General features: G+C 38.3%; 1 protein-coding gene across 1 annotated transcript in view; it reads left to right on the forward strand.

Annotated features, from left to right (window-relative positions):
• LOC136872277 (uncharacterized) overlaps positions 1–17,006 on the forward strand; it is a 259,648-nt gene that overhangs the window by 133,009 nt on the left and 109,633 nt on the right. Inside the window, exon 6 of the mRNA XM_067146098.2 lies at positions 6,192–6,300. Within this exon, the coding sequence (XP_067002199.2) occupies positions 6,192–6,300 (109 nt within the window). The remainder of the gene's footprint in view (positions 1–6,191; positions 6,301–17,006) is intronic.

The following is a 17,006-nucleotide window of genomic DNA, read 5'->3' on the forward strand; positions in this document are numbered from 1 at the left end:
ATATGATAATGACATTTACAATAAGATACAAAAGTTGAAAACTAGAAAAGCAGCTGGAATTGATCAGATTTCTGGGGATATACTAAAGACAATGGGTTGGGATGTAGTACCATATCTGAAGTACTTATTTGATTATTGTTTGGTCGAAGGAGCTATACCAGATGAATGGAGAGTTGCTATAGTAGCCCCTGTGTATAAAGGAAAGGGTGATAGACATAAAGCTGAAAATAACAGGCCAGTAAGTTTGACATGCATTGTATGTAAGCTTTGGGAAGGCATTCTTTCTGATTACATTAGACGTGTTTGTGAAATTAATAACTGGTTTGATAGAAGGAAATTCGGTTTTAGGAAAGGTTATTCCACTGAAGCTCAACTTGTAGGATTCCAGCAAGATATAGCAGATATCTTGGATTCTGGAGGTCAAATGGACTGTATCGCGATTGACCTGTCTAAAGCATTTGATAGGGTAGATCATGGGAAACTACTGGCAAAAATGAGTGCAATTGGACTAGACAAAAGAGTGACTGAATGGGTTGCTATATTTCTAGAAAATAGATCTCAGAGAGTTAGAGTAGGCAAAGCTTTATCTGACCCTGTAATAGTTGAGAGGGGAGTTTCTCAGGGCAGTGTTATCGGAACTTTGTTTTCTTATATATATATATAAATGATATGAGTAAATGAGTGGAATCGGATGATGTTATTCTCTATAGAGTGATAAATAAGTTACAGGATTGTGAGCAACTGCAAAGTGACCTCGAAAATGTTGTGAGATGTACAGCAGGCAATGGTATGTTGATAAACGGGCCTAAAAGTCAGGTTGTGAGTTCCACAAATAGGAAAAGTCCTCTCAGTTTTAATTACTGCGTTGATGGGGTGAAAGTTCCTTTTGGGGATCATTGTAAGTATCTAGGTGTTAATATAAGGAAAGATCTTCACTGGGGTAATCACATAAATGGGATTGTAAATAAAGGGTACCGATCTCTGCACATGGTTATGAGGGTGTTTAGGGGTTGTAGTAAGGATGTAAAGGAGAGTGCATATAAGTCTCTGGTAAGACCCCAACTAGAGTATGGTTCCAGTGTATGGGATCCCACCAGGATTACCTGATTCAAGAACTGGAAAAATCCAAAGAAAAGCAGCTCGATTTGTTCTGAGTGATTTCCGACAAAAGAGTAGCGTTACAAAAATGTTGCAATGTTTGGGTTGGGAAGAACTGAGAGAAAGAAGAAGAGCTGCTCGACTAAGTGGTATGTTCCGAGCTGTCAGCGGAGAGATGGTGTGGAATGACATTAGTAGATGAGTAAGTTTGAATGGCGTTTATAAAAGTAGGAAAGATCACAATATGAAGATAAAGTTGGAATTCAAGAGGACAAACTGGGGCAAATATTCATTTATAGGAAAGGGAGTTAGGGATTGGAATAACTTACCAAGGGAGATGTTCAATAAATTTCAAATTTCTTTGAAATCATTTCGGAAAAGGCTAGGAATGCAACAGATAGGGAATCTGCCACCTGGGCGACTGCCCTAAATGCAGATCAGTATTGATTGATTGATTGATTGAGTGTTCTTGATGGGTGTTAAAAAGGGAAGGGGCGAGTGTAGGGTAGGACTATTTATCAAGTCGTCAAGAATACTATTGCATGCAACATAGTTTCTATTAGGCATGTAAATGAGTGAATAATATGGGTAGTTTAACAGCTGGAGGAATTAGGACCAGAATTGTGTTAGTCTATTTACCGTGTGAGGTTGCAGATAAAGATGAAGTGTGTGGGCTGATTGCAGAAACGGTGTTTAGACGATGTCTATGGTTAAACAGTGCCTAAGTATGGCTACCGCATTGCAGAGACGTTATTTATCACTTAGACACTGTCTAAAACTGTTGTTCAACTGGCCATGTTTAAACATTACCGAGAGCACTGTTCAACTTCAAATGAGAGGAGTGAATCACAATCAGAGGTTATGTACCATGAAACATGTAATTTGTATTATCATGTTGAGATGATTCTTGGAAGAAAGGTTAGTTGGACGTCCTCTCTGAGGGTCACCCGCTGCGAAATCGCAGCAATTAATTTGAAATGTACGGGGAGGTAGAGCTTAAAATAAAAGTTCATTTTTCAAGAGACTTGTTTCTTGAGACTGACAAAGGGACAGTCCAGTAACTGCCAACTGGAATACAATTCTTGGCAACCAATATATTTTATTATACACGGGGTAATTTCCATGGAATTATAGGACACTTCGACTACACATATGTCAGAATTACTTGTCCCAATCATCAGAGGGCTATCACACACATCAACCGGGAGCGATTCACCTATATTTACTGCCAACTAAGTACACACCCCAGTGAAAACTAAAAAGTAGGTTGTATGTGGTTTATTTATATATATATATACAATCGTGCTAATTCAGATAAGTTTTCGGCAACTTTAAGATAGGAAAAGGCAAGTGGTGGTGATGGTGGTGTTTATTGTTTAAAGAGGAGAACTGGGGAAGAACAGCTTTGATCATAATAACAGCCCTAGTATTTGCATGGTGTAAAAATTGGGAAACTACGGAAATCAATCTTCAGGGCTGCCGATGATGTGTTTCGAACCTGCGATCTCCATTTATATGGCTTGTACAACACATTCGGTTACTTATTATTATTGTTTCATCTTCCCTTCGTTGAAGCTATTTACGACTAGATTACACTCACCATAACAATGCTATAATCAAAGCTACACATCTCCGTACGTTGGCGTGTCGCTTTAATGTTGATAATATTATGAGATTTAATTTCCACTGAAGCGATATCCTTATCTGTGAACAAGTCATGCTCATGCTTAGCCATATTTAAGTAATGTGTAGGAAGACAAACAGCTGACTGACGTTCAGCGCACACACTGACGAATTTCATTGGTTGTGACAAGCAAAGAGTTGCATGAAAGATACTTCTATCTCCATTTTTAAACCAATATTGAAACTTTAAACAATGTCTAGTTAAACACCCGCTGAACATTATTTATGCAATGGAAAATCGTGCTTGATTTAGACGTTGTCTAAGGCTTAAAACTAGTCATCGTTTCTACAATCAGCCCTGAAAGTTTAGTGAATCACTGAGTGATATTAACTGCAAGGATAGGGTAGTGCAAATGGGCAATTTCAATGCAGGAGTTGGAAATAGAACTGAAGGGTGTGAAGATGTCACTCGTATGGTCAGTTGGTGAATGCATTTCAGCAGACTGATATGCAGAAGCAACTACTGGCTCGATGAGGGAAGCAATGGAAAGCTACTTCACTCCTTGACGCCTAGGCCATCCACAACAGCTGATTGCGGAGTTGTTTAGGTTCCAATCGGCCTTCAAGCTGAGTTGAATATACAGTTAGCCTATTGGTAATCGTACAGGCTGTTTCACATAACAGTACAAGATATTACACGCAGCCCTATTTACATCCTTTGGCCAATGAGAAATAATGATGAAATTTCTAACATTCTTTTTTTTTTCCCTATTGTTAATTGCATTTCTTGGCAGCTAGATTTCTCATATGCCTATTTCTGTTCTGTCTCTTCTTTTTTCTGTGTATCCTTTGGAAACATATAACATGAATTTGGACGACCATTCTTTTCTCTAACAAAGTCTATATAAATATTGTATGCCAGTGCTATTTTTTTCTTTGTTTATCCTGTCAGCAACATTCTTCCAACTCTTTTCTAAAACATGTATAATTCTGTCCTGATTGGCTTTTACAGATTTATACATTTCTTTTTAACTCTCTTGGTGCCGGGTGGTAGTGTGAGCACTCGCCGTTTAAATTGCGAAAGCCCGTCAGGTTGGCCTTTAAAAATCCACTCGGAAGTTGCCAGAGCCGATTACATCGGCCGGCTTAAAATTCTGAGATGTACATACCGGTAGTTTTGAGGCAACCTATAGTGACGTGCATACTTTTGTTACAACCTGTAGTAAAGGGGCTACAAGTTAATGTGTGCCTGACCTTGCTTTGGAAGTTCTAAGAGGGTGTTGTAGCTTTCACAAGAGTCGTTTCCTGTGCTTACAAATACTGCTAACCGGTCAGTAAGAGATTGCTCCTTGCAGTGAGTGGATTTGTAACAGCAAAAAGGCAGGTTGTTCACGTGATAATTTTTCAGCAGGTATTGATGAAGATCAATTAATGCAGTATTTGGAACAATGCAAAGTTAACGCGGATGATTTATTGGATAGCGATAGTGAATTTAGTTCAGAGAGTCGCGACGAAATTATACCGGACATGCCTGCGGAATCACCACTGCTAAAGAAGAGACGTTTAATTGTTTCTAACGGCACTAAAGCTACTCTGAATATGGTGGTAGATGAAACTAGTGATAACGAAGATGATGATGATGTCTCTGGAGAACATTTTGTGGAAATTTGTCCCAATGAACCCGACAACATTCCTCAACCTTCTGTCTCCTTCAAAGGAACTTCTTGGACCTAAACATGCCCATATCATACTTCAATTTATTTTTCACTTTCCCTCCGCTAAACCTTATAGTCACATATAGTCCTCTATCATCACGTAAATGCCAGTCCCCGTGGGCCAAGTGTAGCGTGCGTGCCTCTCACCCAGAGGTCATGGATTCGATTCCCGCCCAGGTCAAGAATTTTTGCCTGATCCTGAGGGTTAATTCGAGGTTCACTCAATCTAAGTGACCCTAAGTGATTGCAGTTGAGGAGATATCTGAGGATGAGAGGGCGACCCCGATCTAGAAAACCAAGAATAATGAGCGAGAGGATTCGTCTCACTGACCATGCTTCACCTCGTAAACTGAGCAGCGATCGCAAAACAGGGCTTTAGCGCATTATAGAATTCTTAATTACGTATATTCTGTTGTATTGTAAAATTATTTTTCAAATACATTAGATACTAGAACCAAAAATGAGAAAATAACTTTGATGAAAACAAAAACAATAACATCAGCTATTTTTTTATTTTTTTAATAATTCAGAATTATTTTTATACTATGTTGTCCGCACATAGAAAATTTCTTGTCAGTATTTGCCATACATCGATACATATAAGCGAATTTCATTGGTGAGTAATATTGTCATGTTTTTACTAGTGACATATGATTGAATTTTTATATTTTTATTTTTTTTGTTCAAATTAGTTATTCTATAGAATTGTATTTAGAAATACAGTATACATAATTATGTATAATCTTTTGTATTGTAAATGATTTTTGCAAAGTAGATATTGAGAGAGGGGTTGCCTGCCCGAGGCGGTAAAGGCGTGCTCGGTTCGCCCGGAAGGACGTGGGTTTGAATCCCCGTCAGGAAGTCATAAAATTTAAGAAACAGGATTTCCACTTCCGGAGGTACATATGGCCTTGAGGTTCACTCAGCCTACACCAAAAATGAGTACCAGGTTAATTCCTGGGGGCAAAGGCGGCCGGGCTTAGAACTAACCACTCTACCCCATCACATGCCGCGGTTAACAATGGTGGAAGCCTTTACCTTCTATTCCTCCAAGGGCCTTCATGGATGGCCTGTACGGAGGTGTCTTTGTCTTTGTCTTTTAGATATTGAGAGAGAAAGTGCAAGAATGTTTTTCTCTTCCTAAAAACAAACATTATCGACAACTATAAATCAACAATAAAACGTTTTCGACTCTTTTTATCACTCTAAACCACTTGCTTATTCTATCAACAATAAAACGTTTTCGACTCTTTTTATCACTCTAAACCACTTGCTTATTCTATGTAGTCGATATGTAGAAAATTTCATGCCGGTATTTACTATACACCGGTAGATATACGCGAATTTTAAAATACATGCATTTCCACTGATAACGGCCTGGCACTTTACAGTAGTAGAGTGGAGGCGGAGCTCTGGCCTCTTCCAGCTGATGGTGAGCGGCCAATCAGATCAGCTCCTGGCTCCAAGAGGGTTTAATTGCATTTCTTGGCAGCTAGATTTCTCATATGCCTATTTATTTTCCCTGTCTCTTCTTTTTTATATGTATCCTTTGGAAACATGTAACATGAATTTGGAAGACCATGATTTCCTCCAACAAAGTTTATATCAAATATTGTATGCCAGTGCTATTTTTTATTTGTTTATCCTGTCAGCAACATTCTTCCAACTCTTTTCTAAACATGTATAATTCTGTCCTGATTGGCTTTTACATATTTATACATTTCTTTTTAAATGCATATAAAACTTATTTTCCAGCTTTGAAGATATTAATCGAAGAAACAGATGTCCAGCCAACTTACATATTTCGGAATTGTTTAAGACAATTGATTGGAAAGGCTACTGCCAATTCCCAGGATAACAATAGGTAATAGAAAATGATTCTTTATCTTTTTCTTTCTCAGCATGGACTTTCCCATTTTTACCTGTTTTATTATGCTCTATAGTTTTTTATCTGCTTGACACATTTGATGGTAGTTCATAAAAGACTGCTTTGAAAGTACAATCTGAAAATGTATATTGATAAATCTACTATATACATTTACTCTTCTCACTTGTGGTTCAATTGAGCAATGACCCTTTGTTCTCCTGTCCAAATCCTGATGACATTGCAGATTTAAGAAATTGCCATTGAAAAATGGGACAAACGAACTTCACCAATCTTCTTCTTCTTCTTCTTCTTCTTCTTCTTCTTCTTCTTCTTCTTCTTCTTCTTCTTCTTCTTCTTCTTCTTCTTCTTAGTGTTAAGCCTACTCTGTCACAGAGTCTGCTCAATGGAATTGCTTGCACCACGTATCACAGTTTGTGCATTTCTAGAGGTAAAAATTGTCCTCCTTATATCGTTGTTCAGTCTTTGATGCCATCATATCTTAGGACATCCTCTTGGCCTATCTAGTACCAACACAATTTTGCCATAGACATGTCATTACTACTTTACGTGTACACAACTGAAAAGAAAAAAATCAATGGTGGTTCTGATATGGTTATACTTGCGTTTCAGTTTACATATTTGTACATTTTCTTAATTATATTATACTAGCTGATGTACCCGTGCTTCGCTACGGGATTCTCAGAAAGACTGACTTTGTGGTTTTCCTAACTGAATTTAATATAGGTCATTACAAAAACGTCAGTAGGAATGTAGCGATTGAGAGCAATGTTATGATATAAAATACTCGATCAAATGAAAAACAGCACACTTTCTAACTTTCAACGAACCGTACTATGGTGCCGATCTAACAGTACAAAGTTCCAGAGCTGGAATGACCAGGTCTCAGACTGCCGGGAACATTCCTCTGCCATTATTCCGTTAAATTTGCACACTGCTCATTCCAATAAGTGCCTCAGTGTAGGGACTGAATAGCTCGAATGCTATGATGAACCAGTGTGTTACGTACCAGTAGTATCAGAAAATTTATGAACCAGAGGATTGACATGCTGAAGAAGAAAGTTATCTTCCCGCCAATATTCAGGCAGGCTGTTACACTCGGTAAGACCGGGCGAGTTGGCTGTGTGGTTAGAGCCGCGCAGCTGTGAGCTTGCATCCAGGAAATAACAGATTCAAACCCCACTGCCGGCAGCCCTGAAGTTGTTATTCGGTGGTTTCCCACAAGGTAAGTGCTGGGGATGTACATTAATTAAGGCAAAGGCCCCTTACTTCACACCCCTAGCCCTTTCCTATCCCATAGTCGCCATAAGACCTACCTGTGTCGGTGCGACGTAAAGCAAATTTTAAAAAATACTCGGTACTTAGCAGTAATCCTATCTATCGGATGTGAGTGGAAACAGAAGACACAAAGCACATCACAGCAAACAATGGTGAATGTAATATTATTGTTGATTAATTTTATGAGCTTTCTATACTGTAGGCCTTCACAGTAGTTTTCTTTCGACTTTGCAATATTAGGGCGTCTAATAAAATTATTTATATCGTAGACTGTAGTTCCTTATTCTCAGACTTTACACACCGATTTTCATTAAATTCTGTTTACCCATTTCCTCGTGACTCAGCGCTGATATGGACTTAGTAACAAAAAACCAAATTCATGAATATCTCTGTGATTATAGGCTGTACAGTAACAATGTATAAGACATAATTGAACGTAAATGTAATAACTTTCTACGTACCGTAAAATGGGGTGAATAGGAACTTGGGGGTGAAAGGGAACACATAGTAGGGAATTTATTTTATGGAAAGTTTGCATCGTATGTAAAGCAGTTCAGTGGAACTTTTTACACCCATATATTTCCAATTCTTATTTCCCACCATTTCAATGTGCTCTGAAAGGATAACAATAACTTGTAGCAACAATCAGTGTGCAATAAGTAACCCTTGTATTTTTTATAGCTATTAAAGATGATAAAATCTTCTTCTGGATTAGAAAATCACATGGAGGTAAGTGCTTTTAATGTCTAGAATAAGTAACTATGCCATTTTGTGATAGAGTTAAATATAATTTTACCATGAGATATAACCACACTTTTCTACGTAAACACTATGCAGAATTAGTGATCAAAATCATTGAAAAATGGGGTGAATGGGAACACATAGATGATATGTAAAATGGAGGCTAAATGTGAATACAGTCTTCATATAAATGCTGTTCGGTAATTCTATCCCTTATTTTATCTGTATTCCAGTCGAACAAGAAAGATGCTAAAGCAATACACGCGAGATCAGAGGGGCAAAATCCACAGGAAAAACCCCCCAGAAACAATTTCTGCTGCATTAGAGGATATTAAAAGAGGGTTATCATACAGAAAATATTCAGAGAAATATGGCATTCCTACAACAGTGTTATACAGGCGTATGAAATGTAATAAAAGTGAAGAAAGAATAGAAATGAAGCCAAAAGATGGACAGACATTGTTTGGTGTTGATACTAAAAAGCATTTGGTTGATCAGCTGGTGACGTGTTCTTCCTCTCGTTATCCATTTGATGCATATGACTTCCGATGTATTGTTAAGGCTTATCTTGATAGAAGAGGAGTCACTGTGAAGAGGTTCAGAAACAATATGCCAGGTTATGACTTTGCGCTCAGTTTCCTTAACCGCCACCGAAATGTTTTATCTCAGCGAATGTGTCAAAACAGAACAGAAACCGTATTCTAAGTCGCTAGCCCGTTCATCAGCAGAAGAAACAGTGGACGATGTTGAAGGAAGCAATGGTATCATTGATGGCTGCATTGTTTCTGTACTCAATGCTGTGAGGTTCAGTCCTGGGACAGTAAGAATTAGAAAGAGAAAGCAAAACATTCCTCTTGGTCGGAGCGTGTAAGCTGACGACTTGGAAAATGATAGCTGAGAAGGATATCTGTCAGATGATTAGCAGCAGCAGAAGGAGATCTCAGAAGAAAAGTTCCTACTGATAAACATGCCAGTAAAAGAAAGTTGCCCATCCCAACCAATGAACGCCAGAATCAGAACTTTAAATCGCACCTAAGGCAGAACTTCACCTGTGAACCATATCTGGATGAAGAAATAATGAGAGGTGTGTATGTGAAGAAAGCACAAATTGAAGAAGGTGACTGGATTATGGTGGATTTTTCTTCTCCATCCACATCATAATCAAATCACCCAATTTCTTCAAAGCAATCCTATTTAATTGAAACAGTCATCAGTGTTGACAACGAATGCTTCACAGTAAAGTTTCTGAAGTATGTGCCAACTAAAGTTGATAGCGGACAATTTTTTGCGGCCTGAACATGATGCCTGTGAAACATAAGTCAAGTGTTGTTGTTGTTGTTTTGGTAAACCACCCTAATCTTTTGAGAAGGGGCTCATGAAATTCAATGTAAATTTCCATTAATGGTAACATTTGTAACATATTTTAGGATGACAAATACCTTATTTTATTATTTTTTAATGTTTATACATTTTTCAGATCTTAAATAACATTTTTTAAAGGTTTTCAGTGTTCCTTTTTACCCCCAGTATGGGTTGAATAGGTTTAGACGGGACACTTAAGTATCTGTTCCTATTGACCCCACATTTGGGGTGAATGGGAATGCTAATATCACATAACTCTTTGTAACCAAACTGTTCATTTCATGTACCATAACTAGCTATCTGACCTTGTCAACACTGCCACATGCACAAATGTATTAAATTATCTAAATGAAGAAAACAGCGACAGAAAATACTATAAAACCACTAACTTACTACATAACTAAAATGTTAATTATGTAGTATTTATCGATACAACCACTAATAACAAACATTTGAGAATTACTTTTTAGGCCTTCCCCTTAACTACCATTTCACTCAGTGTGAATAAAATTATTGATGCCGTAGATTATAGCGACTTATTCCCCGACTTTGCATACCAATGTTCATTAAGATACGACCACTAATAACATAAATATTTGAGATTTAAATTTTAGGCATTCCCCTAGACTACCATTTCACTCAGCGTGAATACAGTTATTGATGGCCTAGAACATATAGACTTATTACCACGACTTCGCATATGATTTTCATTAAGACATGGCTACTTATTAACATAAATATTTGAGAATTAAACTTCAGGCCTTCCCCTAAACTACCATTTCACTCAGCGTGAATAAAATAATTTATAGCCTAGATTGTAGAGGTTCATCATCCGACTTTACATACCGATTTTCATTAAATTCGCTTCAGCCGTTTTCTCGTGATGCGTGTACATACAGACAGACAGACAGACAGACAGACAGACAGACAGACAGACAGACAGACAGACAGACAGACAGACAAGACAGAAATTACGGAAAAGTAAAAAGTGCATTTCCTTGTTACTGTGGACATGACCGATACAGAAATACCATTCTTTTCAAATTTTGAGCAATGTACAGACAAAACTCTTATTATATATATATAGATATTTTACATATTATGCGAAGAATATAACAGTTTTGTACGTATAAGTGATATTAATTTTATTCAATAACATTTTTTTTTTCATTTTCAGGACATATGGACAATAGGAAATTAGCTACTACAAAAAATTGTGTAAAATACTCTGCGATTTACTATGCGGCACACCTGGTATTCATGATTGCCAAGGCATCAAGTCTATTTGGTCTGATATTGTGGCTAGCTGGTTCGAGTCCCATTAATCGAAAAACATTTCACCATCAGAATGCTGGGCAGCAGGGTAGGAGATGTAGTGGTATACAGTTTCAAATCACTAGATTGTGTGCCAAGAGCCTGGATTTGACTCCAAACCTCTGCACAGTGCTCACATGGAGTGAAGACATATGACGCTGTTGATGGTGATTTGTCCGTTGGATGGGGTTATTAAGCCTTGAGCAAACCCCTTCGTGTTATTTGACAGGAGTAGGTTATCTGCCGGCACATGGTTTCGCCCCATCCCTTTCCACAATCATATATCATGCCCTTCATTTCATCTCATTAACTCCTCTGATGAGGTCGATGTCAGGAGGGGCATCCGGTCGTAAAAACTCACTACAGATATTCCTATCACTTCATACCCGACCCCATGGAAAAATGGAACACGGGTTGGACATACATTGCATAACGTTGTTTTTATATATCTGAAGTATTTTGATTATGTCCTCAGTTATTTTAATTAATAAACAACTATATACTTACTGTCAAAATCAGAAAACAGTAAACTATGTAAATTCTCCAAGCAACAACGATAACTTGATCCTAAAATATGGAGGTATTTAAAAATATTTTACTGTCTCATATCATAACCATAATTCATAATAAAAGGAATTGAACGCCGATTTGGTGTCAAATGATCGTCTTAAACGACCTGAATGTTTGAGAAGCACTAAAACTCCCTCGTACAACAAAAATAATCGTTCATCTCAAATCAGACAACTTGAACCAATCATCACCTCTCATACCAACATTGACATGATAAATCCTGAAAAGTCCCAAGAACCCCATGAACCTGACAATGATCCATTGGTAAACGCCAATTAACTCTAGACTGTGGCCCAATCCAAAAGAGGGAAAAACACCGCACACAGGCAGTAGTTGGAATGAAGGAAGCTGAGGACGGTCTACAAGCAGCTGACAAAACTGCTTGGTTATATGTAGGAAAACTAAAGAACAATGTCACCACAGACAAAATCAAGTCGTACCTCATCAAAAATGGAATTGAGGGACAAATGGTGTGTGTGAAGAATTGAAGACCCTTGGCGAAAAGAAAGCCTTCAAAATTGGCATGTTAATCTTATTACTCTGTAAAGCCATTTAATCCCTGCCATCTCACCATATTTTACAATTTCAGGTCTAATTTCAACTACTCCTCCTGCTTTATGACAATAGAGTTTATTTATCATCCTTTCTACTTCCTCAACCATAATTTCACTAACATGTAACATCATTGTCCTCCTCCTCCTCATGGGCTCTGTTGTTCGTAATGTCAACAGTCAGATTTCCTTTAACGTTCAGAAAATGGTCCTTCCACATGTCAAGCGATTCCACTGGATCTACTACGAGTTCACCTGAGTTACTCAACAGAATTCATCACCTTTTTCCGTCCCTTTCTAAGATATATTTTACTGTTGTCCAGAAAGGCTTCCCTGCTGTTTGAGCAAGTCTTTCCAGGTTATTACCGAGATCTTCTTATGACTTCTTCTTGGATTCAACAGTCGTTTGTTTTGCTTTGTTTCTTTCATCTGCACTCAGTCCCAGTCTGCATCAGCCCTTGTTTGGAGCCATTTCTGATACACCTTTTTCATCTAAAAGCTGCCATCACTTCATCGTTCCACCAACATGTTTGCTTTTCCCTATCTTTACACACAGTTGTTCCTAAGCATTTCCTTGCCGTTTCTACTACAGTATCCCTGTATTCCCTGTATTCCACTCATTCTCTTTTTATATCCCATACCTGCTTACTGTCTATCATTTGGGACTTTCACTAATCATACCCATGGACCTGTCTAATTTCCATGTCCTGGAGATTCTGCACTTTTATTCGTATGCAGGCATATTTCACTTTATGCTCTAATACCACAAAGTCGGAAGAAAACTAAATGTGAAGGCCTGTAATAAAGAAATCTCACAAAATTGATCAACAGTATCGTTACATTGACCATTGTTTGTTGTGATTTACTTTGTGTATTCTGCTGCTATTTATCTCCGATAGATGGGATTACTGCTGCGTAGGTACGTATTGGGTATAACAGCCTGCCCGAATATTGGCAGGAAGTAGCTGGGTAGTTAGAGATCTCTCATCTTTAGCATGCCATTCCTCTGGTTCATAAATTTTCTGATACTACTGGTATGTAGCAAATAACACACTGGATCATCATATGTATTCCAGCTATTCGATCCCTACTCTGAAGCAGTGATTGGAATGCTATGGGCTTTACGTCGCACCAACACAGATAGGTCTTATGGCGACGATGGGATAGGAAAGGCCTAGGAGTTGGAAGGAAGAGGCCGTGGCCTTAATTAAAGTACAGCCCCAGCATTTGCCTGGTATGAAAATGGGAAACCACGGAAAACCGTCTTCAGGGCTGCCGATAGTGGGATTGGAATGAGCAGTGTGTACACTTAAATGGAATAATTACACAGGAGTGCTTGCGGTTGTTTGCGGCCTGGCCATTCTAGCTCTGGTACTTTGAACTGTTGGATCAACACCATAGTACTTTTTGTTACAAGTGAGAAAATGTGCCGTTTTTCAATGTATCGAATATTTCATATGACAGCATTGCTTTTAATCGTGACATTCATACTGGCGTCATTGTAGTGACCTATGTTGACTGTTGACATCAGTTAGTGACTTATGTTGACTGTTGACATCAGTTGGGAAAGCTTTAAGGACAGTCTTTCTAAGAATTCCATAGAGAAGCATGGGTACATCAGCCAGTTATTTGATACAAATAGCATTGCGCTTTGCATAATCAGATGGGCACTTAGTGCAATATATTAATCTATGCATTTGCTAATTAATGGCATGACTGATTCACGCATGTGCAGCATGAATTCGTACTTTTTTCGGAAGGCTTATCAGAGATCGATCATCTCATTCATGTACTTCCTGTGAGGGAAAAGACCTGTGTAATTTTTAGCCTTGTAGCCTTGTATAGCAACAGTCGGGCTTTGAGACAATAAGTGTTATAAATTTATCATAGTACTGTATTGTGCAAGACATGTAGAATAAGCAGTTTTGACCAATTGTATCTCCTGATTTCTCCTGTTTTTTTCCTGATATTCATTTCAAAATCTCCTGGTTTTTGGTTTTGTAAAGTTGGCAGGTATGTAGGATGGGCGAAATGGCGCCCAGTAATGACGACGTAGTGTTTTATCCTCCTAGTAAATTAATCGTAAAATGTAATGAAAAGTGCGGAAAATGTCGAAGATTAGTGAAAAATGGAATGTTGTGTGGTGGCATTATGAGTGCGTAAATTGCCCTAGAGACATAAAAACTAATGAAAATGTTGAGTGGATTTGTGAGCAGTGTGTTCAGAATGTTGTAGTTGGCGATGGCGTTAATGATGAAGCACCAAAAATAAACGATGAGAATACAGAAATGCATTAGAAATTATAAACATTCTACAGAAGGATAATGAGGCTTTTAAAGTAGAAAATCAAGAATTATAAGAAAGACGGCGATCGCTAGAATTTGGGACTGACCATTTTTTGAGTGATTTACTGGTATCAGTAACAAACTCAAGCACGTGGTGTCAAGTAGTTCATGTTTGGCTGGCTAACAAGAAATCTACAGCTGAATTTCCGGAAATAAACATCAGAAATAGGTTTTCTGCTCTAAATAATTTAATTCTGGAAGAAAGTGATCGTGTGCGTGAAACCAAATCATCGCAAACTGCTGCCGTTGCCGTGCCAAGATTAAAAATTAGGCCTAGATTTCAGAATCAAGACCCACCTAGACCTAAATCAGCAAAGGTAGCTGTGTTAGGTGATATCCAAGGAAGAGGAATTGCGGGGGTGATAAATGACGAGAATATATCAGCAACCGGAGAAATGTATCCAGGAGCTACTATCAGCAATGTCCTGGAAAACATAGAAGAAGCAATTAGGAACTTTGGGAGCGGCGAAGCAGTGCTTATCATAGGTGGTACGAACGACGTAGCTCACAATGACGCCCAAGAATGTAAGGTCACAACTTAAATATACACTAGGGAAGCTGACTCACACGAACGTCTTTGTAGTGAACGTGCACCACAGGCATGATTTGAGTAGAGGTTCATGTGTGAACATTGAAGTGGACAAAGTTAATACAGATATTCTTAAAATTTGTAAACATTTTTGTAATACTCAGGCTATTGAATGCAGCAGTTTCGAGAGACACTGTTACACAAACATGGCCTCCATCTAAACAATTCAGGTAAACAAAAAATTGCTAATATTGTTCTTGATTTTATTAATCATAAGATATGTACTTTAAAAAATGCAACTACCTTAGGTTATAATACCCACCAGTAGAAAGAGCCAGCTGTTCTTCAAGCTGGCTCAATCAACTAGAAAATGTTATAAATTTTAATAGGCCATGTAAACCAAAACTAGCATCTGTGAACAAATCAGATCGGTCACCAAATCAAACCATTATCAAAGATAGTTTAGTAAGTAGCCAAACTCAGGTATGTTATTCTCCTATTCATAAAATATCAGTACATAAAACATCAGGTCAGAAATCTCCACCATTAGTGAGTGATACAAAAAGTAGTTGCTAAGAGGTAAATGGCATCCAAAAGAAGGATAGCAAGGGTAAATCTCTCAATTTATTGCAAGTGAATATCTAGTGCATTAGAAATAAATTTTTAGAATTAGAACACTTTTGCCAGTGATACAGATGTTGATTCCAATAGGGAATCTGAAATATTTGTCCCAAATGACGGAATGAGTAAATTTATAATACCAGTATAAATGGTCCATTATTGGACATTATAAATTTTCCAGCTAAATCATTCCTGGTTGCCAGAGTTTCGCTCCCGTGTGCTAGGTTGGGCTCATCAGTTGGTACCTAGAACATCTACCAAGACACATGGCTAGTGCATACCGTGGAGGTCCCTGCGTAGGCTACTTGAAGCCACCAGCAGTGCCAATACACTATGAAAGACTTTGTCTCACTACCAAAAATTGATGCCTGCTTGGCCATCAAATGATACAGATGTTGATTCCCATAGGGAATCTGAAATATTTGTCCCAAATGAGTAAATTTATAATACCAATATAAATGGTCCGTTATTGGACATTATAAATTTTCCAGCTAACTCATTCCTGGTTGCCAGCGTTTCACCCCGTATGAAACCACCAGCAGTGCCAATACACTATGCGAGACTTTGTCTCACTACCAAAAATTGATGCCTGCTTGGCCATCAGATGATACAGATGTTGATTCCCATGGGGAATCTGAAATACGGTATGCGCCAAAATATACAGTACTCATTTTCGTGCAGTGCGCATGCGCACACCTGAACGTCTGCGTGTTGTTACATCACCATGATTAATGGTTAGTTGTGTAAAGAACATTGTGCTCTGTGAAGTGACAATGGGTCTCGCGACGGAGGAAAAAGTGTTTTTAGTGGTGTATTATTTTCACTCATACGGAAACGGTTATCAAGGTGGTCCAAGTTTAAAGTTAGTGGCGGAACAATATCGTGGACACTTCAATAAGCCATCACCTAGCAACACTGTTATGCTATCTATTGTTAAAAAATTTCGTCGTACGGGTAGTGTATTGTGTCAATGCAAGGGAAGGTCTGGTAGGCCAGTAACTGTGTCCACAAATTAAAATCATGGACATGTCCTCAATCAGGTGTTGCAGTCTCCAAAGCGAAGTCTTTGGTGAACAGCCCTGAAATTGAACATCAGCCCTACATCACTTCGATGATTGTTTAAAGACATACGTGGATTTCTGTACCGGATACAGGTTGGGCAACGATTGACAGAGCACGATAGGCATGTCAGGGTGGAATATTGTGCACGATTTTTGGACATGGTGTACGAGGATCCAGATTTCTTGTTCAACGTGTGGTTCTCCGACGAAAGTCACATTCACTGGGACGGTTTTATCAATCGCCGAACAACTCTCTTTCTTAGTTTCAGAAGGCCTGACACTATAGTCCAGAAACCGTTACATAGGCTAGTGT

The sequence above is a fragment of the Anabrus simplex genome, chromosome 4 (assembly GCF_040414725.1).
Source record: "Anabrus simplex isolate iqAnaSimp1 chromosome 4, ASM4041472v1, whole genome shotgun sequence".
In the NCBI taxonomy this organism is placed as follows: domain Eukaryota; kingdom Metazoa; phylum Arthropoda; class Insecta; order Orthoptera; family Tettigoniidae; genus Anabrus; species Anabrus simplex.